General features: G+C 39.5%; 1 protein-coding gene across 1 annotated transcript; it reads right to left on the bottom strand.

The window, feature by feature from the left end:
• Nucleotides 1-1,091: 1,091 nt before the first annotated feature.
• Nucleotides 1,092-23,521, bottom strand: CEP97 (centrosomal protein 97). Its single transcript, XM_032804492.2, has 11 exons — nt 23,309-23,521; nt 20,062-20,204; nt 16,459-16,617; nt 15,901-16,002; nt 14,809-14,922; nt 12,581-12,747; nt 11,356-11,520; nt 10,909-11,042; nt 9,576-10,353; nt 7,967-8,042; nt 1,092-7,072 (listed from the first exon to the last, which is right to left on the bottom strand). The coding sequence occupies exons 1-11, from the start codon at nt 23,358-23,360 to the stop codon at nt 6,347-6,349; spliced, it is 2,616 nt and encodes an 871-aa protein (XP_032660383.1). The 5' UTR covers nt 23,361-23,521; the 3' UTR covers nt 1,092-6,346.
• Between the last annotated feature and the right edge of the window lie 43 nt (nt 23,522-23,564).

Genomic DNA, 23,564 nt, shown 5'->3' with positions numbered 1-23,564 from the left:
GTTCTATAGTATTAGAGGGAGATTAATTTACCCTGTAATTCTGTACCTCTTGATGATTTCCTGGCATGGTTCTCATTCCTGGACCTTGTGCTCCCTAGCTCAAGGAAGACTGAAATACCCATCTCTGAAGGTTCTTGGTCACTAAAGGCTGCAGTACTGAATCAAGAGACACTTCTCTGCTAATGCTCCTGTGCCACCTAGAGTACAGCACTCTTAGAACTTAGAAATGGTTCCTTAACTGCACTAAGTGAAAACTCCACACTGGAATTATAATTTTGTAACTGCCAGTCTGGCTCTTCAACCTAGTCAGAGTTGATCTTGCTCCTTTTCATTAAATTTATTTCTAGAACGGTGGTAGGATGGACTTCAAAGAAATCTTGGCTGTGTGCCCCAGGACTTTGGTTGGGCACTAACCACCCCAGTGCCCTTTGCCCCTGTGCAATGGCCATTTCACACCTTATATTCACTTTGCTTTTTTCAAAGCCTCATGTCGCTTCAACTCTTCGGTTCTCTGCACTTCTAAATTAATTCAGCTCAGCAGCTACTTGCTTTAAGCTCTGTTCTTTTTTTTCCCAGGATGTCATCCATTGCCTTAGTCCTTTGGGAGGAAAGAAGACTGTACAAGGGCATCAAATAATATGTGAGGCAAAATAAGATCTAAAAACAGAGGAGCAAATTTGTTGTATCCTCTGCCCAAAAATCATGGTTTTGTGCAGAACACCTCCAAGCCCTCTTAATCTGATCATAAGACAACCTGAAAAACAAAGTTTGAATCAGGGGACTGGGAGTCAGGACCTCAAAAATCATGACTCTGTCAACAACTTGATTCATAACTTTAGGCAAGTCACCTAAAACCCAGTCCTGCTCCAATTTTCATCAGTGGTAAGGTGGGCCCTTAACCTCTTTATCTCTCTGCATCCAAGCATAAAATCCAATACCTACCTTATTGACTATTATGAATTACTGATTTTCATATTTGTAAATCACTTAGAGAGCTTCAGATTAAAAGCACTACAGAAAACTCTTAACTGAAAGATAGTGGCTATCAGACATATTTCTATAAACTTAGCACCAAGCTCAAACATACCCAATAAATGTACAAATAATTTATTTAAAAATCATAACTCAGAGGTACAAACTAAGTATCAGAACCAATAAATTCGTAAGTGTAAACAATCATAGAAAATATACAAATTGTACCAATTTAACCACTCAACATTCTTCACAGAAAATAGTATAAAGACAAATCAAGGCCTAACTGTTGTTAAAGACTCTAGTTTAGAAATAGACTACTACTGTGAAAGAGTCAAACTTAACAAAATTGACTTCAGTTGAGTTACACTAAGGGTGAATTTAGCCCACTGTATTTATAACGTAATGAAGCCATAAAATGGTCTCCTATATCATTATTTACACCTATTAGTTCTGTAAGTTAAGATTTGGTATGGCACTTATTCATAGTTAAAGCACCTCTCATTGTAAATACTATTAAATAGTTTATAAGAGTTAAGTGTCTTGGGTTTTACTTTTTGCTGAAGTGACGTGAACATTTAAGATAGCACAAGTCATGGCCACCAAGACAAACCATGGGACCAGAAAAAATATGTTGTGTGAAATACTTCCTAGAAAGTTACAGTAGGAAAATGGTCTATTATTAAAAGAAGGAGACTTTTTGAAAGGCTTCACTATACTTTAAGTTTACTTAATTGAGTGGCACAAACCTCAAGAAAAAAAAAATAGAAAATAGAAATAAGTCTCCTTTCCACTAATCAAAAGCAGAGGAACTAATCAGCTATATACTGCATTTTCATTCAAGGCATCTCCATTTCAAATTAGATATACATTCAACTCAAATAAAATGAACCAAAATAGACTCAGAGGAATACATCTTCCATTTCTTGAGTTTGGCCAGTTCTCCAAACAATCTACCACAAATGGAAATAAGTCTTGGAGTTCTATAGAAATTATGTACAAAAAGGTCATAACAACGTCAATATACTTTTAAAATAATATAATCATGAACAATTTACAAGCTCAATGGCATTCTACATTATTCATAAAAATGAGTTTATACACACACACACACACACACACACACACACACACACAGGCTGATAAGTACATTTTCTTATTAGGTGTAGCATGCATGTTAGGGGTCTCCTAGAAATAAATCTATAAAAGTTGTTACACTTGCACCAATTAACCTATCAAGGGCTTCCACAGCCATTTGTTCAGTGATACTTGTGTTTTAGAATGATCAAACCAAATCTGTAACTTTAATGTTTTACCTGCATTGTGGGAAAAGCATTTCTATAAAGAAGGGATTTGCTAGAGCACTCAGTGTCAGCAGAGGCGGCTTCAGGCACCAGCACGCCAAGCGCGTGCTTGGGGCGGCAAGCCACAGAGAGCGCTCTGCCTGTCTGTGAGGGTAGCAGGCAGGCTGCCTTCGGCGGCATGCCTGTGGAGAGTCTGCTGGTCCCGCAGCTTTGGCGGACCTCCCACATGCTGCCACCAAATTCATGGGACCAGGGACCTCCCGCAGGCAAGCCGCCAAAGGCAGCCTGCCTGCCGTGCTTGGCGTGGCAAAATGCCTAGAGCCACCCCAGAGTGTAAGCCTAACTCTGCTTCCTTTGAAGTGAATGGGAGCAGTATTAGACCACTGCTTCATGCTTTTGAAAAGCTCTCCCTCTTAGAGCACTCATTCATTTTGTTTACCAAACAACATAAAGCGGGGAGGAAGGGAGGGAAGGTGTAGAGGACAGATTAGTTACCACCAAAGTATCTAGAACAACAGATTCTAAATTCCTTATATACTCACAACTCCCATTGACTTCAATGACTATTCTAGATATCTGAAGAATGCACTATAGGAATCATTACATAAGTTTCATAAAAGAAAACTGAAATGGTGATCTGTCTGTCTTCTCTGACGGAGAATTTCCCCACCTTTCTTTCCAAGGAAGGAGATTACTTAATATATAAATCCATTGTTCTCTAAATAGATTTTTTAATGGTTTGCATTTTAAGATTATCTTTCAATTCCATTTATCCAAATTCTACCCTGTGAACATTCACAGGCTATCACTTATTACATGAAGTGGAAATTAAAATAAACTGCCTTCTTCAATTATAAAAATGTAGAAACAGTGTAAGGAAACCAAAACAACACAGACCACAGCTAGGACTGGAGGCACACATAGCCCAGAACTGACCGAATTACTCTTTAAAATTTTATTCCCTCTAAGAAAAAGTAATTATTGAGCCATAAATTAAAGTATGACACCACTACAAAAATTGCTTATTTGAGAATATGGGAGCTCAGATACGCCTATTTAAGCATACATCATGTTTTTATTTCCTATTTTTCTACTTTATCTTTCATTATCTCTTTTCCTTTCCATATTTATGATATTATTTAGCCTTTTATTTCATGCTGCTCAACACAATACTTTTTTGCTTATGTACAACTAATTACTTTTAACCCTGCAAAAGCTATTAATCCAAATCTCTCTCTCATATATATAAATATGTTTATATATGGTAAATTTAGGCAATTTGTTTTTTTACACATGCAAGATATACCGCACAACAACAGAAGAGATATTTTGTGCTTCAAAGCTTTTGAAAAAGTAACAAGATACAGCTGAATATTATAAGTTGGTATATATTTTGCTATATCTTCACAAAATGAAAGATTTTTGGATGTTATATAGAGAGTTAGATGTACAGGTTACAAGTAAAAGTTGATACAGATATCAGGTAAAATAAAAGTCTTCATGCATTTGTGTTTGCAAGTCCCACTACTACAAGGAATACTATGAACTTCTATGGCTTCCATGGAAAATTAGTTTTACGGCGGTATTATCTTTTGGCACTTACACAACATATGTTGACTCTTAGCTTAGTTCCTGGCAGCAAATCAGGCACTTTTATATAAAATAGCAAAATTAAAGTCTTCAATAATTGATACTGTTCTTATCCAAAGAAATTAAGAGAGCTCTATTTTTCAACATATGATCTATTACACTGACATTCTGTCACTAGAGAAAGAACTTGTCACTTCCACCCAATCACCACTTAGGGATTCCTTTCAAGATTTGGCAACTCTTTCATGTACCGCAGAGAAATCTTCTCACACTTAATGTACACTTCAAGTCCCTTTAAAGAGAGACATGAGAGTTCCACACCAGATTGATACAAAATCACCAACCCCCCTAAGGGCCCGATCCGGAAAGATGCAGAGCTCCTAATGGAAGTAAAGATCTCACACCTCCTTAGATCAACTAAATGCCAACCCAATTACACTACCGATATGTTTTAACTAGCATGAGGTGGCAAGATGTATATTTAATGTAATTCAACCTCAATTATCTAATTATTCTCATTATTCAAAATAGAGTCAAGTGCCCTAGCTTCTTAATTACAACAAGAATTCCTGGATTACTCAACACTTATATAACATCCCCTATGACTTTTGGAAAAATAAAAAGGTTGCACTATATATAAAGATAAGCTTTATTCTTTCAAGGTGAACTTCACGCCTGTGCACAGGGCTGGTAAAAGGCCCATACACTACTTGAGTTCCACTTCAGCTCTATTTTGGGGACTCAAGTGGCTCACTGGCCTTCTGCCAGTTGTCTGCACAGGGATGAATTCTATCCTCAAGACCAAATAGGGACCGAGAATCAAGGCTTTTAAAAAATAATGATCTCTAGAATTTAACAGGGTGACATGTTTGGAAAAATCACTTTACATTTAAAGAAGCAATAGCTGACCTTGTGAAAACTACCTTTGTTCATGTGATTAGTCGCATTGACCTCAGAGAAATTCACACAAATAATTCAAAAAGCACCGATCTCTCATGTTGCAAAATGCAATACTAGTGATCTGGAGGTTCTGCCTTACAGTGCGTTTGAGGATTTTTTTTTATTTTACTGATGACCTTTCCCGATTACATGGCACAAAATTTTTTATTGCTACTTTTGTGCCATACTGAAGATTATTTTATTTCCCTGAACGAGGTATAACAGGATAAAGTGGGGTTTGCATTATGCATAACTGCCATTTATAATTTATCTGCTGTCACTGCTTCCCCAGAGTTTAAAAGGAAGGTGTACCAAAACTAAATCAGCACATTCAGACACACGCAGGTTTACAATTAATATTTAAAACCAATTAGTGTCAAATGTTTAATGCTCCTTTACATGGGAAAAAAAACCACCACCACAGGGGCAGAAAACAATTTCAACTCATGGAATGTCCTCCTAATATTTACACTGGACATACCAGCAGATAACAGGGCCATCCTTGTGAAGGTTCAATACTTCTAATTAGGTCATCAGGCCTTCCACTTTAACCACACCAGTATGGCTCCCTTCAGAACTATGTTTTCATCTTGTTCTTACACACATTGCTGTGGTTCACTTGGCAGAGAGGGACACTGTATATGCTTATGTCACTAGGTCCTTTTGGAGTCCTAGCTCATGAAATACTGCCACTGACTCTAGCATGAGTCTTACCTGAGAAAGGACAGCACAACTGGGCCGTACGGGAGACAAGGGTCAAGACATGTTTTAAAAATGCATCCCTAAAGTTTGACTCTCTTAAGTCCATACTTAAGCTTCTAAATAAATGGCCTATTTTCAAAGGTGCAGAGAACTCAGGAGCTTCAATTGTCTTAAAAAAAGAAGACATAAAAGAATCTTATTTTCTGCTGATGCAGCTGTCTCTGGCCTACCGCCCCATCACTTGCAACTTGTCCTGTCAGTAACTTAGGATTCTAGTTTTAGAGCACTTACTTTTGAAAATCTTGACAGATACTCAAGTTTGGGTCCCCAGAAACTCTATTAAGTGATTTCTGTTGTCCTTTTTCCTGTCAGTTTATACCGATACATGCACACATAGTCTTCAGTGTTCCTCTATTTCTATCTTTCCCCATGCTGTTTCCTTATTTTTTATTTTTTTTCAGAACATGAACTCTAACTCTGACTTTTAGGAAAAATAAAAACTTACTAAAACTTATCTACTTTAGCTGAACTGAGCCAATAGGAAAAAATCATAATCCTTTGAATTATATTTTATGAAAACCAGTTAAGATACAAGAGTCATTAAGAAATAAAGTGCACAATGTCCACCACAAAGAACTTCGTTCATTTCAGTTTAGCATAGTTAGCATCAACATTCAATTAGAAGATTTAGCAAGATGCTATTAAAAGTTAAGTCTTTTCTGGTAACATAGGTCTAGGAATCCAGAATAGAATATATGAAAAGAATACAAACTCTGTATAAATGGAAAAAAAAAAAAAAAGTTAACTGTATTCTCTAATTTTCCATGGAGCTAAGCCTATTACACAGCTATGCCAACATGCAGCACTTGAAATGAAGCATCACATTCTGTTTGTGTCTCTTCCACTACTCCTGAATTCAATTTGCAACTTTCTGGTGTCTGATTAATTTCATTTTCTGCAGCTGAAGGTATGTCTTGAAAGACATTTATAGAAACAGCATCAGACAAAGAATATGGTTTTTCTGCTGATGCAGCTGTCTGTGGCCCACTCCTTTCTGTCCCATCACTGCAACTTGTCCTGTCATCAGCCTCTTCTAGCTGCCGAACTGACATTAAGTATTGTTGGAGAAGACTACTGTCCTGCTCACTATTTGAGCTCGCTTTACTCCATTCCTCATGGTCTGCCTGGATATCCTCTGTATCTGAAATACTTTCTGAGACAGGATCGCCACACTGCTTGACGGTTTCTATAGAATTCCCAATCAGAGAGTTCTCACTTCCTTCTGTGGAACTCTTTTCAGAGCCATGAGAGTCACTAATGTGAGTTTGGTCAGTTATGGAGGAGTGAAAGCCAGAGTCTGGGAACTCAGGTAAAGTTTTCTCCTGAAGAGCTTCAGTAGCTGAAACCAACCAGCTAGAACTACCAACAGGAGAGGTTTCTTGATTGAGCCCGGATGACGGGACAGATAGTTCGGATGGACACAAAGTACTTGATGCAGAAACACCACTCTGCCAAGTGCTAAGGTTTTGGTTCACTGAAAGTTGCCACTGCTGAAGGGATCTAACCTGTAAACCATAGGAAAAAAATTCATGATTAAATAAGGAAAATAAAGGCACTTTGTTTCTTAGGAATGTTTTGTAAATTGGAGGGTCAATCTAATATTCAATGTAAGATACAAGGACTACATAAAAAGTAAGTGCACTTTGCCTCAAAGAAGGGAAAGATTCATTTCCCACTGTTAAATAGAGGAGGAGAGGGAAGGGGAGGCGAAAAAAGGGAAAGGAAAAAGAAAAAACAAAACCAAACCATTGAGGAAAATTATAAGACGGGACAACACATTTTTAAAAGAATATAAAGGTTTCACTGTCTTGGTACTACAACTACAGAAGTACTCAACTCTTTCAAAGAGGTCCACCTATAAGATGTAGCATCAACCTTTTAGCTTTAGAATTTAGTTAAAGAACAATGTGTAACCTTCAGAACTAGTATGGTTTCATAATCTTCTCAAGTCATTCAGAGAATACTGTGGCAATAGCCAGTTATTCTTTCACTAAACCCACTGTGGTTTTCAAATTGCTAGTGGCAGACAATATAGCCATTAACAGAACCTTCTGGTAAGTGATCCGCCATGCCAAGTCAGTTTTGCTTCCCATTTGCTCTCATTTGACTCATTTACTTTCTCCTGTATTTTCTCTTTACTTTTATTCCAAACTGATTTTATTTTTAGTTATTGAAACATTTAAGTTTTTAATTTTGCAGACGGTTCTGCGTACTTTTTCTAGAGTGCTAATGTCGGGCATTATGGCCAATTAGCAGATAACCTTCTGGTAATGCATCTGGCGTGCAAGGTCAGTTTTGCAAGATTGAGCAACACTTTACATAGTTCAAAAGAATATGTATTTAGTGGCATGCTTTTTAATTAACCTGTAAATAGGAAAATAAGAAAAAAAGAGGCTTACCTGGTTCCAAAGGTATCTGAGAGCCTCCTCTTGTACAAGTTTTTGAATCTTCTCTTCTTCTCTTTCTTTTTTTAATCTACACACACACCCAAGATACTTCATTTTAAATACTGAAATAAAGCAGCTGTTTTTCTGGTTGACAATACCAGTATATTTGTATAAAAGCATAATTTTATATTAGGCTATTCTTGAAAGATACTACAGAGCAAACATTTAAATATTGCGATTTGACTTATCAGCATCTTTTAGCTGTTGAACAGACTTCAAATACTGTTGGAGAAAACTACTATCCTGCTCACTGTTAAAGCTTTTCATACTCCATTCTCCATGGTCTACTGAACATCCTCTGTATCTGAAGGACATAGGGTCCTCATGCTGTTTTAACTGTTTACCTGTTTCTATAGAACACCCCATCAGAGAGCTCTCATTTCCTTCTGTGGAACTCTTTTCAGATACATCCATCACTTTGGTCAATCATGGAAAAAAGTGAGACCACTGTGGGTTTTTACATGCATTTTCAAACTGCTAGTGACAGACAATACAGCTATTAGCCGACAACTTTCTAGTAAGGGATCTACCAGGCCAGGAAAGGTCAATTTTGCTTCCTGTCAGCTTTAAGATGTGGGTAATTACAAACAAACAACTGTGGAGTGTGGTTCTCTTCTGTAAAGTAACATTATGAAAGTGGCATTATGAGGTTCTATTTTATTGTGTTTCATTGGTTATGTATAAAATTTGCTCGCTTTAGCCAATGCTTTTCTAGCTCCATTATTCAAACTGAGCTCCAAGAGCCAAGCTGAGATGTTTCCCTTTTCATGCATCAACATCAGTAATAAAGGTTCTGCATGCACCTGTTCAAATCCAACCATAAGTTAATGGATTACACATATGTAACCAAAGGCATCATCCAAAAGCAATGAGATTTCACAGGTGTCACTGAGGGCTTAATCTGACTCACACAACCTTTATCACTTGTGATGAGACGGAATGATCCTAGAGCTTCACTCAGATCCCAGGCTGAGTTTACAGGGCTGACTGAAAATAATCTTGTAAACTGAGCAACTTTGAGATGAAATCATACAAACGTAGACTCCTATGATGCCTTGTTACAGTCACTTTTCAGAGAAGACCCTCATATTAAAAATGAAAAAAACAAATACCCTCAACACTGATTTACTGTGATCTCAGCAAGGATCCTGGAACACCACCTTTCATATTCAGAACCATTCATGCTCTCGGTGAACTCTAAGAGAATATTGTATTTTGCTTATATATTAGACTCTATTGCCCTGAGAGCGTGAGGATGAAGAAGAGAGAAAATTGCCCTTTAACTAAACATGTGCGGATAGAGCTATAGTGAAGAGAGGGGAGTTGCATACATGCTGATAAGGGAGACAGAAGAGAAAGCTGACTCCTGCTGTGATCACAGTAGTTCTGTGTTAGCATATCAAGAGCTACTGTGCATAGAGTTACAGTCATACAACTAGTTCCATAAGCCAAGAGAAGCTTACACTCATTCTGAAATGCATTAGAACAAGTTATTTTTTCTGTTCTGATTACATTAATTCAGTTTTGCGAATAAGAACATAAAATAAGACTTTTGACTTACTTTCTTATTTCATCAGTTAAGAAAACAATATGCTCTTGCATTCTGCTTAGCCGAATTTCATAACGCACTTCCTTGGCTCTGGGATGGTAGTTTCTTGTGTGGAATCCCCTCCAGCAGGCCTGAAGCTTGGCGGCCGCTTTGTTCATTCTTTGAAGTTCAGCATCTTGGTCAACAGCAGCTGATGCATCAGTAGAATTTCTCTCTATAGTTTGGTCAATATAAAGATTTTTAATTAATGGTTCATCATCTGTTAGTGGTTTGAGGTGGCTGCACAGAACTTGGTCAACAGAAGATGCTAAACAGTCATTAATACTAGCAGCTGAGTTAGCAGTGACTGTTGCTGGACTAGGGGAAGGCAATATTCCATCCTCATTAACTTCCTCTTGAGTTTCCACAGTTTCTGCTGCTTTGATGGAACACTCTTTTGTAACCCAAGAAGTCTTTTCCTCCTTGTTATCATCCTCATCTTTATTGACCTCTTTCACAAATACAATCACTGTGTTTTCATCATCTTCTAGGTTCAAATTGATTCCATGTAACCTTAATTCTGTGGTAGGAGATACTGGAGACAGTCCTGAAGCAACTGGCATAAAAGTAGATTCTGAGGACAGAAGGCTAGAGTTCAGTTTGTCCTCGTCAGTCTGTATGTCCTCCAGGTACAGCTCCTTGCGACAGCTTCTTTCAGCTTGCACTGAAGCTGGAAAAACATTCTTAACTGCATAGGAATGGTCATCATTGGAGCCTGGCCCAACCCAAGAATTCCTTTGGATAACAGGTTCTAGATGAACAGAAAGCCAAATTTAGACTACACAGTATTTAAATATATGTTATTTATTTAAATCGACTGGTATTTATTTATTTAAATCAACCCAAGTATTTACTGAGTAGTAATAGGATCTGAAGGGCTAACAATGGCAATCGTATGATTATTTAACATAGATATTGCAGTAGCACCCAGGGAACCCTACTATATACCAGGGTGCTGTATACTTTACAAAAACAGTAAGAAATTGTCCCTCCCAAGAAGAAATGTCTAACTAGCCAGAACAGTCAAAAAGTACTAGGCACATAACAGAATTAATTATTATTAGTTACTTATGATGAAAGTGGTATTAGAAAACAAAGTATACCAATACCTGCATTACTTAAGTTAAAAACAATCCAAACAAATACAATAAAAATCTGAAGGATCTGTTCCAGAGTAGGACTACATTGCTAATTTTCCCTTCACAAAGTTATTTGTGTGCAAACAGCTATTTTGTTCATTTCTGCAGTGAACAGTAGCTCCCATCACCAACTTAGATTAGATCACAGTGGCAGATTTGAATCTTACCACTTTCAAGAATTATCTGGGGCCCTTGGGTTGGACTGTTGTGTTCATATGTAGCAGGCACCACTTTGTTGGGAGTAGAGGATGTAGGTGGCCTTTCATTTTGGCTTTGGTACATCAACTGCTTCTGGTGGAGCCTAAACAGAAACAAAATCCAAGTAATTTTAAAAACTCTCTTTTAAAATAAGAATTAAACTAGTGGTGCAGAAGGGAACTATAACTACCAGTGGTTTTAACCAATTGTTTTTTCCATTCTAAAACAAGGGGCTAATTGTACAAATCCATACGCACACAAGAAGTTTCACTGAAGCCACCTTACTTACAACAGTTAGGGCTTCCAGGACCTGGTCCTAAATTGTCAAAATTAATTAGGTTATCCTTAAAACCCCTCAGTTGAATAGAACAGCACTTACTAAGTGCCATCGAAAGATCAAGGTAAAATGTTCTCACCTCTGCTTACTCAGTATTTTTTCCAGTTTGGCATCCTCTTCAGTCTGGAGACCAAATGTAGAGGTAAGAGGACAAACAGTGGCCAGATACTGGACTAACTGTACATGCTGGCCAGGTCGATATGATCGTCCTTTACCTTGACTGTAAAGCCATTCTGCTTTCAAACTGTGGGGAGAAAATGCACAGTCATTGTCTTGGCATAAAATCATAGTTGTATACAAGTCATTTTCTTATTGCTAAGCTCTCTTTGTAACTTTTCTTTTACTGTGTGCCTTTGCTATATAAATGCAAAGCATGGTCCCCTGCACAAAGGCCAGAGAAACTGGGATCTTCAGAGGAACTGATGGATGAAGAATCCCTCACAAAAAGGGGCTGTGAAGCAGAAGATCTATTCTGCAACTGATATTCTAGCCCGTAGGCTGGCAATGGTCTTCACCCATCCATTCTCTGTTCAATTTTTTTCAAGAATTTGCTTCACCTGTGTTCTTACCCCTTTTTGTATTCTATAAACATATGAATGAATGAGTTTATTAGCAGAAAGGTTCACTGAAACAAACTTTATAAGCATATATTGCAGAATCTGCACAGAAAATACACAGTGAATTTTAAATTGTGAGTATTCACACAGTAAACCTTACAAGAGTTATGCTCATCTGGTCAGGGAGTAGCAATATACAGAGTAGAAACATTCCATGTCCAGAACAACCTGTATTTTGCACACTATCTATTCACAATGAAATGAATCATGACAAGCAGAGACTGAGGGCTGGTCTACACTACGGGGAAAAATCGATCTTAGATATGCAACTTCAGCTACGTGAATAACGTAGCTGAAGTCGAATATCTAAGATCGGATTACTCACCCGTCCTCACTGTGCAGGATTGATGTCCACGGCTCCCCCTGTAGATTCCGGAACTCCGTTGGGGTTGGTGGAGTTCCGGAATCTATATAAGCGCGCTCGGGGATCGATATATCACGTCTAGATGAGACGCGATATATCGATCCCCGAGCAATCGATTGTAACCCGCCGATACGGTGGGTAGTGTAGACGTAGCCTGAGTATTTTTTCCTCTACACTGAAACATATAGTAGCAAACAGAGACAGAATGGGTAAGTGCAGTTGATCTGGAGATACATTTCCACTCACACAAAAATAAAATACTACGTCACTTTATTCAAACATATTAACCAATTTAAAAAGAGCAATTAAAAAAATTATTTCACCTCTCTTTCTGAGAAATCACATATCCATCCAGAACTTTAAGATTCAGACACCAGCTGACAATATATGGCCGATAGTCAAATCCAGGAATAGAAGGTGTGGCCATCACACAAGGGTTGTTCATAATTGACAACTGCTCCAACTCAGGAAAGGAAACCAAGAAAGAAATCTGTAACAAAGAATGTCTTTGTTACAGAAGAGAACTACTCCATGTTTAGAAAACGTAATGTATTTCCATTGGTTAGCTATCTTGGGCGGAGTACCAGCATTATAGATGGGTAACTTTTGCTTGCAACGCATATACTACTTCAAAAAAGAAAGAGTATTAACAATACTGTAAACACCGCTGCTATCTAACCATCTGCTTTCCTGTAACACAGCTAACCCCATGGCCTTTGGAAAGAATCACCTCCTTTCAGTGCCTGGGTATGTATGGAGTGATTAGATATTTGTGTTATTCTGTATCAGCACAGAAGAGAAGAGTGTCTTACGATTGCCAGGCTAATCAGTAGAAAAGATGGACTGTGATCATGTGATTCTAAGGAAAAGGATGGAGAAATGTACATCTGACCAAATTAATGGCTCCCTCCAACATGAAGGCTACGCTGACAATTTGGCAGGAGCAACTACGTATTTTAAAATTAAATAAATAAACAAACAAACAACTATAGCCAGAATATTTGCCATCTGTTTCATGGTAAAAGAACAGAACAGAGATGGACCCAAACCAAAACTACGAATACAAACTTAAGGAAAGTTTGGGTGTTATACCAATAAAAACTAGCAAGATCTTAAAGAGGACAAGACATTTGTCACATTTATTGTAAATACCATAATAAAATAAAAGATAACAGCAAACAATGTTGTTTGGTTACTTGTTCCTATGATTATATATATATATATATATATATATCTATATATATCCATTCACACAAACATTCATACAAATTCTGTGTAGATATTAAAGTTACCAGCCTAAAGTTGCTTGTGACAGAATACTGGCCAGGTACTCTGTACACAAGAGTGGAGCCGAGTCCGGGTCAGGTGCACCTGATGCTCCTGGAGGCTGGCATCAGAACCATAGACTCAAAGTCCTCAGTCTTCAGAGTCCAGCTTTATAGGGATTTTTCCCTATGTTAGTTCATGGGAGTTGCTTCATTCTGCTGTTGTTAAATTAATCAGCAGGTGGCTGGCTCCATGTTGGCAGCAGAATGTTACCCAAAGTCTCTTATCTCACCCTTCTTTTTTACAGGCTTTTAGTTTGGATTTAAATTCTATAGGTCTTGCTGTGTCACGCTGCCTTTGGGTTTGGATTGATCACCCGTCAATTGCAGGCGTGACTTTCAGCCTTGAACCTGGCTTTGATCTTCCTTCTGTTGTTCTTTTGTCCTTTTCTTTTTAGGGTGGATGCTTTTTACTTTGTTTCACTGTTGTCTAGGTCTTCAGCCCTTGGTAGTTGAACTTCACCTCATCAGGACAGGCTGGGGCTGGAGGTTGATTTTATCATCCATACATGCCTCATTCACACATCTAAACTAACTAATAAGATTACAGCAGGGTTTGCAAAAATGAAGGTTGGAGGAAGCTTTTACAAAATGGAGTGAGCGTTTTAAAATGGGGTTTGAATTACAATATGGCAAACAGTGAACAGAAGTTACAATGCAGGCAAGTGTAGTGAATGGTGAACAGAAGTTACATTAATAAAGTGAACAATTAAAAACAATTTCATTTATCAGTTCTACATGGGTCCAGAGTGTGCACTTCAAACCTATCCTTTGAGAACAGAAATTGTTCGTTGGATTTCTCGCTGTCAAAGCCAGCAATTGATCAGATTTATTCTCACTCTGCAGATACAGGAAGAAAAGCCAGGAGAAATATTTTATCAATTTGTAGGCAACATCTGGCCCTTGGACTAGACTTTGGGTATCTTTGAGCAATTAAACAAGGAAGGGGAAAAATGACAGCTGAAAGTTAAAAACTTCCTTCCCAAAACATTTCTTTTTGGTTTTAAGGAAAACATCCAAACCAGAGGATCAGCTGGTTTGTGTAGTTGTTCACTGCATGACTCTTTACTACAGAAACAAATTAGTACAAACAAACCCCAGTAGACTAGCATATTCTGAGAAAGCAAAGCCGGTTTTACTTACATTCTTGATACTTTGGTTTCAAAAGAGCTATCCTTTTTTTATTGTAAGTAAAATTTTGAGGATAAATGTTCCACATTTCTTACCTCATTTAAGTCTCTGATTTCATTTTCTGCCAAAGAGAGAATAATCAGACTCTGAGGTAGGCAAACAGGTGCCATACGAAGTGAGGCTATAATATTTCCATGCAGCAGCAGAGTCTGTAAAACAAAAATATTGTAAAGAAATGTATGCTTTTTTGGTCAAAACATGAATTTTGTGAACAGTGATAGCTGCAGAACACATACACAGTGAAATGACAATGTAAAGATTTGCCAGTGTTTGCAGACAGATTATTGGTTGTTATAGTCAGGGAAAATAGTAATACCTTGAAATAACATATTTAAAAGCAAAATTTTCCTTTATAAAATGTACGGTTTTAAAGTTTCTAACTACCAATATTTTTAAAAGTACGTTTGGAAACACATCTTTTTCCTGTGCAGATAGTTCAATGCAAAAGAGGTAGCAGAAATTGCTTTGTCCTGATCCAGTACTTAGGAGCAGGAGGAGGAGTTTATTCTGAGGGCAGGTCTCTACTACCGTGGGGATCGACGCTCTGAGATCGATCCACTGATGGTCAATTTAGTGAGTCTAGTAAAGACCTGCCAAATTTACTGCAGATCGCTCTCCAGTCGACCCCTGTACTCTAACCCCGACAAGAAGAGTAAGGTAAGTTGACGGGAGATTTTCTCCTGTTGACACCTCACAGTGTAGACCCCACAGTAACTCGACCTGAGGTACATCGACTCCAGCTATGTTATTTATGTAGCTGGAGTTGCATAGGGTAGGTCGACTTAACCGTGGTAGTGTAGACATAGCCTGAGAAGAAAACTGGGAGCCAGGAACTTAAGTTCTCATCACTACACTTCTCATCACTACACTCATACCAATTCACTATATGGCCAGGGGCAAAATTATAGATTGATCAGAAGTGAATCACAAATTCTCTGCCTCCATCTCCTCATCTTTAAAATGGGATAATAATTTTGTACACATCTCCATAGTACAGCAATTATAGTGACTAATTAAAATGCTTTTAAAAGGGAATGGATAATGAAAAATGCTATCTGCTTAGAGTTACTATCATAACTGTTTTTTGCAAGAATATTCCAAAGACAGAAAGGTTAGGAAGCATTTACCTTTAGAGACAAAAGCTTGGAGAGATCTCCTATTTGAGGTATATTGTTGTCTGATAAATCAAGATGTTGAAGAGATGAGCAGCTATTGATCTGATCTATGGTCTACAACAAGAGAAATCATCATATAAGTTACTCTAAGACTTTCTTTTTCTGTTAAATAAAAGTAGATATCAACATTCTGCAATCTTTTCTGAAGCTAATGAGACTGGACAAACTGTACCATTTCAAAACTATATTATTAATATAACTATATTAAAAACAAGATTATTAAGTATAGTATATGACCTGCATTTCAAAAAATTACCCAAATCCCTTTATATTTTGGGATTCAGTTATTTATGTCAGTTTTCCTAGGAGATCTCTCACACAAATACTGACTTTCTCCACTTCAGAGACTGGAAAGACACAAATGATCCATTTTTGCTCCCATTAAATTCCCATTCACTTTAATGGGAACAGAATCAGACTATGTAGTGATGTTTTTTCAGTATTTCCCAATTTACCCACTACATTCTGAACTACAGATGTCAGAAAACTAACAAAGAATAAATATTTCACCTTAAGGTTATTTCCTGACAGGTTTAGCCATTCCAAGTGCACCAGATCCTTCAGCCCCTCCACATAACCAATACTGTTGTGAGGCAAGTTTAGAACCCGGAGCTGAGTCAGTTTTGCCACACCCATCATCCTTACAAGTCGATTGTTGGCTACTGACAGCTGTAGGTTGAACATAAGAAATGTTTTATTTTTACTGTCAAAATGTATGAACAACACAGCCTATCAGAGACCTTGCTCTGATTTAACAGCTAAATATCCAACCCAACAAAAATCTAGATTTTCCATTTTCACACAAAGAATAACTTGGACAAGACCAACTGCAGAACCATACAGACTATTTCTTCATCAAACTCTTTTAAAATCTCATATAACAAACTGGGATAAATTCTCACGGGCTATTACCTGCTGAAACCAAAGGAACTGAAACTTGGAATGAACTTAGAAACTGGTAATCAGTATTTTAAATCAGCTTTGCAAAGTCACCATGAAAATGTACTATTTCAGGATCAAAATCTACTTGCTCATCCTCACCATAATGGAGGATAAAAAAAAATATTTTACATAACTGTCAAAAATAGTTTTTATCCCCAGAGAAAGAGTAATTTTAATTACGTTTTAAATACGGACCCCTTATAATGGCTACTTTCTACTCTAAGAATTTGTCAGCAAGGGTTAAGACCTTGGCAAATGTTAATCCTACAATCAAGAACTCACAGAAAACTTGAATCCATATTGGAGATAGATTTACTGCCCTTTAATCATGGTGAAGCTACCATGTACTGATACCAATATACGTTTTAATAGGAAGCGCCATGAGAAACTGACCCCACCATCTGCACATATTTTTGATATGTCAGCACTAAGTAGTAAAACTGATAATGTCTTAGTTATAGTTACTCTGAACAATAGGACCTGTGGTTCAGCTGTGAAACGGATTAACTACTCTGTTTTTCAACTATAATTTTAGCCTGAATTCAAATTTGCTTGTGTGAACTCACGGCGCATTTGTAGCTCCAAGCAGGTATAAAATCTAAATACTAGTCCATCCCAAATGTAATGTATGGGCTTTAGGAATGATAAATTCCTACATAAATGGTCAAAGCACAAATTAAAATAATGTTGTCCTAAGCCAATATTGTGAACACTGGGCTTGAAAGACTCCTTTCATATATTAGTTTAGATTCTCCTCTGGAAGCTAATAAGGGGACTCAAAAAGACTGTTATTCATGTCTGGCTGGAGACACTTCCAATGTTGGTTAATGATGGACTTGGACTTGTTAGAGATGTCCTGTGGAGACCAACGTGCTGATCCTACAAACATGTATGCACGTGTTTAACTTTACTACCATGAATAGCCCTATTCATTTCAATAGACTCCTGGGACTAAAGTTAAGCATGGACATTAGTAGGGCCTAAGTGACTCATAGAATATCAGGGTTGGAACCGACCTCAGGAAGTCATCTTGTCCAATCCTCTGCTCAAAGCAGGACCAATTCCCAGACTGATTTTTGCTCCATATCCCTAAGTGGCCCCCTCAAGGATTGAACTTACAACCCTGGGTTTATAGCAGGTCAATGCTCAAACCACTGAGCTATCCCTCCCTCAAGGCATTAGTGTCAGAATGTAGAACCATTTAATTTTACAATTAGCACTTTTGCTTCTTGTATTTTATTCTGTTTTACCTTTATTTTTTTCCTTCACCTCTCCTTGTGTTAATAATTTTTTATACCCTATGCCAGGGGTTATTTGCCAGTCAATTCATTTTAGCAGTTGTATATTTTGTAACTTGGAAGTTTGCATATATTAGCACAGGACTCACTTATGACTACGGTCTTACATTTTATGTTGCAAAGGCCTGGCTACTAGATGGATTGCCCTAAAAGTGATATTGGAATTTGTGGTTGTTTATTTTCATGCCTTTATAACTACTGGTATGTATTTTTCTTTTTAAGCACCAATAAAAAGTGTTTTGACAAAACAGAACAACGAAGATGAACTATAGGTCAAACTGAGAAGGGGCTGTTTGAGAGTGTGCAAATGAAAGGAGGACTGCATGGTCTGGTGACAGGGCATAGCACTAACAGTCATGAGATATGCATCTACATCTAGCTGTACCACTGTGTGTGACCTTTTGAGACACTTAACCTTCTACCACCTCAGTTACACCACATGTAAAATAAGGATAATGATGACTCTCTTTGTAAACAGCTCTCAAATCCGAGGAAGGAAAGTGCTATATACATACTTATTTATTACACATGGAAAATCTATGTTAAAAGAACGTTATTATGGTTGAGGCAAGCACTCAAAAGTAAGGAAATACCAGAACTGGGATTACTTTTGACTTCATTAGGAACTGAGTTCACTCAATATCCGAGTACCAGGCACCAGCATATATATATATATGAGGAGTACATCAGTACGATGGCCCCCAAAGATGAGCTGCTGAGAGAATGCCTGAGGCAGCAGCAGACATGGGAGGAAGACCAAGCAGAAGAAGTGCCATGGCAAGACAAGACCCTGCATGGGATGTACCATCGACAGATAGCTGAGGTGGCTGACATTGGGAAATCCTACCAGTGGCTGGAAAGGGCTGGACTAAAAGACAGCACTGAGGCACTGATCATAGCAGCACAGGAACAGGCACTGAGCACCAGATCCATTGAAGCAGGGGTCTACCACACTAGAGAGGACCCAAGGTGCAGACTGTGCAGAGAGGCCTCAGAGACAGTCCAACACATAGTGGCAGGATGTAAGATGCAGGCAGGAACAGCATACACTGAACGGCACAAGCAAGTGGCTGGCATTGTGTACAGGAACATCTGCACAGCGTATGGGCTAGACCCTCCCAAGACCAGATGGGAGATTCCACAGAAGGTTGTGGAGAATAGCAGGGCTAAGATTCTGTGGGACTTCCAGATCCAGACGGACAGGCAGGTACTGGCCAATCAACCAGACATCGTGGTAATAGACAAGGAGCAGAAGACAGCGGTGGTGATAGATATAGCAGTGCCAAGTGACAGCAACATCAGGAAGAAGGAATATGAGAAGCTGGAGAAGTACCAGGGCCTGAAAGAGGAACTAGAGAGGATGTGGAAAGTGAAGGCCAAAGTGGTCCCAGTGGTGGTGGGAGCACTCGGGGCTGTGACTCCAACAGATCCCAGGAACAACATCAACGCTCTCTGTCCAGAAGAGTGCAGTGCTAGGAACAGCTAAGATACTGTGCAGAACCCTCAAACTCCCAGGCCTCTGGTAGAGGACCCGAGGTTGAGGAAGACACATACCACCCATAGGGGTAAGAGGGGAATTTTTATATATATGTATTTTAAGACAATTAAGTAAATTTTCTCTGAATTATATAGGTAGCCAGGGAAACAATTTGTGCTACTATCACCTGCAGACCTGCATGAGACTGCACTGAAAAAACTCTCTAATTTTTAGTTATCACCTCTTCCATTCAGAAATATAGGAAGTAGCGTAGTCAGTTTACCATGAAAAAGGAATGTTTAGAACTCATTTAATTAATTGTTGTGATAGAAATATTTCAACAAGCAGAGTGTGATTAAGTTATTTTATGACCAACTTGAATCATATAATACTGACCTGCATTAAGTTTCTGCATTTCTCCAGGTATTCCAGTTTAATTATTTGGTTTTTATCCAGAATTAGAGTATGAATGTCAGCATCACAGGGTAATGTTGGATCCAACTTTTGCAACCCCTGGCCTGACCAATTAACTACCAAACCTTGGAGAAAGGGGGAAAAAAAAAAGTATGAGCATGTGCACTGCCAATTCACAAGGAATATAAAGAGACATATTCATGATTAGAGAGAAATAACTCAATTCTATCATTTGCATCTCTGAGGCTATGCAAATGAATATTTCAGACTGAATAAATGAGGATAACCCAGTGATTAGGACACTACCTTGAGACTTGGGAGTCCATATTCCACCACAGACTTTCCTGTGTGACTTTTGGCAAGTCACTTAGGTTCTATGCGTCTCAGTTACCCTTCTAAAGCAGCAATAATTCTCTACCTCACAGGTATGTAGAGGTAGGTAAAACATTCAAGATTGTGATAATAAAGTAATGGGTGCCATATAAGTATCTCAGACTGACAGGTAGACATAATGGCTCTACAAATATTATAATGCTTCAGCCTTGAAAAATGGGTATTCTAAGGGGATGCAGCCCAGTTTCAGTCCTTACCCGCTGATGTACCTGCTCACCAGATCCATCCAGCGGATTGGGTCTATGTAAAAGAGTGGAAAATCGAGCCTCTCCAACCCCAGTGAGCTGGCCCTTTTCAAGTCCTTCTTACCTCCTACACTACAATTTGAGTAAGGGAACGGGATACCTGGATCCACCACACCCGAATCAAGCTAGCCCCTAGGCCGGGGCCAGAAGCAGACGACATCGGACTTCAAGGGAGCACCGCCAGCTCTTCCCACCGCGACCCGGAAGAGCCAGAAGCAGACGATACCTGGAAAACTGAACCTCTCAAGGGACTAAAGCTTTTGTTCCGACAAACAAAATCCTGAGACTTTGTGACTATGGGTTTTCAGATGGTTCTGTGGTGGCTATTATTTCTGAGCCTGCCCCTTGTACAAGCTAACCCACACCCAGCAGCTAAACCTCTTCAGCGACTGGACACGTTGGGACACTTGTCTGACTGTTGGTTGTGTCACTGAACTCGTTCTGAGAAAGGAATAGGACTGTGGGCTGTACCTTTAAACCTCTCTGAAACTCTCTCCCTACAAGTGGTGCGGAAAGCTGAGTGGTGGTGGAAAGGAGAATACCAGTTCGATAAGTATGGGAAAACGTCTGAGGTTTGGCATCATAGTTGGGAGGCCCAAGGGGTCCCTCTCTTCGATATCCTTGGGTTTGGGTATAAGCTGGCCCTATGTTTTGAGGCTGTTGACGGGACCGGGAAGGAACTGGGTTACATCCCCTTAGAAGCCTGCGATCAAACCCTTAGGTTTGGTGTTAGAACCTTTTACCCCTTAAAAATTGGTGTAGACACCCAGAGACCTCCCTACCAGTTTCAAATGGCCTATATTGCAAAATTGACAGGCAAACGTAATCAAGGGGAGTGGTTTCCTTCATTTCTTCCCTTGGGTCCCATAAATGAGACCCATGCATATTATATGGATGTCTCCTCTGGCATTTTATCACCTCACTCATCCCTTGTAAAAATTTCTGAATGCCAGGGGGCGCTAGTAAGCTTTACATCACACTTGTTTGCTGTTACATACTTTGGGGGTATCTTAAACAACACCCACGCCATGGGACATTTGAATGCATCTCATTGGTGGTGCCGGATATTTGGCAACTCCAAACATCGCGATGTTAGGGTAGATTGGCGCCACCGAGTAGCAGGAAGCTCCCTTACCCTTTATTTACAGAGCCCTGGTCTGTATTTTATTCATGGCCATAATGCTTATAAAGCTCTCTCGCCGGGTTGGCATGGCCGGTGTGGTGTGGCCAGAGTATTACCAGACGTTCAAGTAGACATCACACTGGACTCATGCCAAATTCTCAATCTAGGGATTTATTCTCTCAAGCTTTTCACACCCTTGAAAGGGGCTCAGGTTAAACATACCGAAAAACCCCTAGTAATCAGGCAAATGGGATTTCATTCCTTTATATGTGGACTTATTCCTGGACTGGGGGTAGCGGAGCTGGAAAGGGCAGTGGTAAACATTTCTGCAGAACTTGAAAAAGCAGCTAATGCCTCTTTGGATGCTTTCCAAAAGTTACAATGAGAAATCGATGACATAGCAGAAGTAACACTGCAAAATAGGCGTGTGCTAGATGCCATGAATGCTGAAGTGGGAGGGCCTATGCTCGCATTAGGGAAAGATGCTGTTTTTATATTAATCGCTCTGGTTTAATTGAGGAGGATTTGCAGGCCATCAAGGATGCAGCTGTTGTTTTCCACACTGTATCTCTTGATCATACCTTAATTTTGAGGACCTCCTCCCAGACCTTGGGTCATGGTTTACTGGCTTTTCCGTAAAATTGTCAAATGGATTATTTTCTTTCTATGTGTCGTTTGGGTAATGTGGCAATGTGCAAAATGTTTGGGTAGTGCTGTTACTAAGAGCTCTACTGTCCGTAGGACAGCACAATATCGCTCCCTCCAGCTTGATCACAAATTGTGTATCGGGCCTGACAATTTGGATTATCAGGCCCGAAGGGGGGACTGTGACAATCTGCAGCGACCCCGGAACAGCTAGTAACCTTATAATAGCTGGCAACCATTAGGGGAAATTGGACACCTCACGGACACAGCAGCCTGAACTTTTGAACTGTCTTCCCTTATCAGTCTTGAAGCAGTTGGAGCTGGTCCTAAGCCGATTTTTGCTGAGCAGATTGCAGAAGTGCAGGGTTTGCTAACCACCAATCAAATGTTAACACAACTGAAGCCTGTGTGTGAGTGTGTATAAAAGATTCTTGGTTTTTGTATGGAGTAGAGTTTTTTTGTACCAAGGTACAGAACTCTTCTTTCTTCTGCAGAATAAAGCAACCTTCTCCTTATCCCTGTCTGGCTGTCACTGGCTCTCAGCTAGGTGGACCTGACATTTCGGTAACAAGCTGCTCCTCCTGTGCCCCTTTCAGAAGCAGTGTGGATTTGAGAGCGCAAAGCCCTCCGGGATTTTTAGTCCACTCCCTGAGCTAACAGCCAGGCTGTGCCGCGGAAAAAAACTACATATCCCATGAGGCACCGCGCGACCACCCTAATAAACAGTGGGAGAAAAAGACACGAAATGAACCCCTGAGCCCCACTACCAAGATTCCCCAGGATCTCGGTAACCCACCCGGCCACTCCCCAGTGCCCCCGATACCTTCTCTGGCTCCCAGAGCCAACGTAGCCGCCTCGTTCCCTGCCGCCGCCATACTTCCCGCTTGCTAACGACACCAGGCAACAGGGCGCCGCGCGCGCTGATTGGCTGCTTTAAGCCGCGGGAAAAAATAATTTCTGGGTATTTGAGCTGCGAACCCCCTAGACCAGGGGCCCCGCGTCGCCCCCAACGGCCATTTTTAAATGAGTTTTTTTGCGGGGGGGGGGGAAGTCCCTCTCGGACTGAAACCGGGTTGCTT

This window comes from Chelonoidis abingdonii, chromosome 1, assembly GCF_003597395.2.
Source record: "Chelonoidis abingdonii isolate Lonesome George chromosome 1, CheloAbing_2.0, whole genome shotgun sequence".
In the NCBI taxonomy this organism is placed as follows: Eukaryota; Metazoa; Chordata; order Testudines; family Testudinidae; genus Chelonoidis; species Chelonoidis abingdonii.
The sequence above is the reverse complement of the archived record's forward strand: the minus strand, read 5'-3'. Positions and strand labels throughout refer to the sequence as shown.

Bases quoted from the DNA above. Each gene is read 5' to 3' on its own strand.
- CEP97 (XM_032804492.2), bottom strand. From the start codon at position 23,360: ATGGCGGCGGCAGGGAACGAGGCGGCTACGTTGGCTCTGGGAGCCAGA. The intron at 12,748-14,808 runs GTAAGAAATGTG...TCTTTGTTACAG, and splicing joins AAATCAGAGACTTAAATGAG to ATTTCTTTCTTGGTTTCCTT. The intron at 11,521-12,580 runs GTGAAATAATTT...TTCTCCCCACAG, and splicing joins GTGATTTCTCAGAAAGAGAG to TTTGAAAGCAGAATGGCTTT.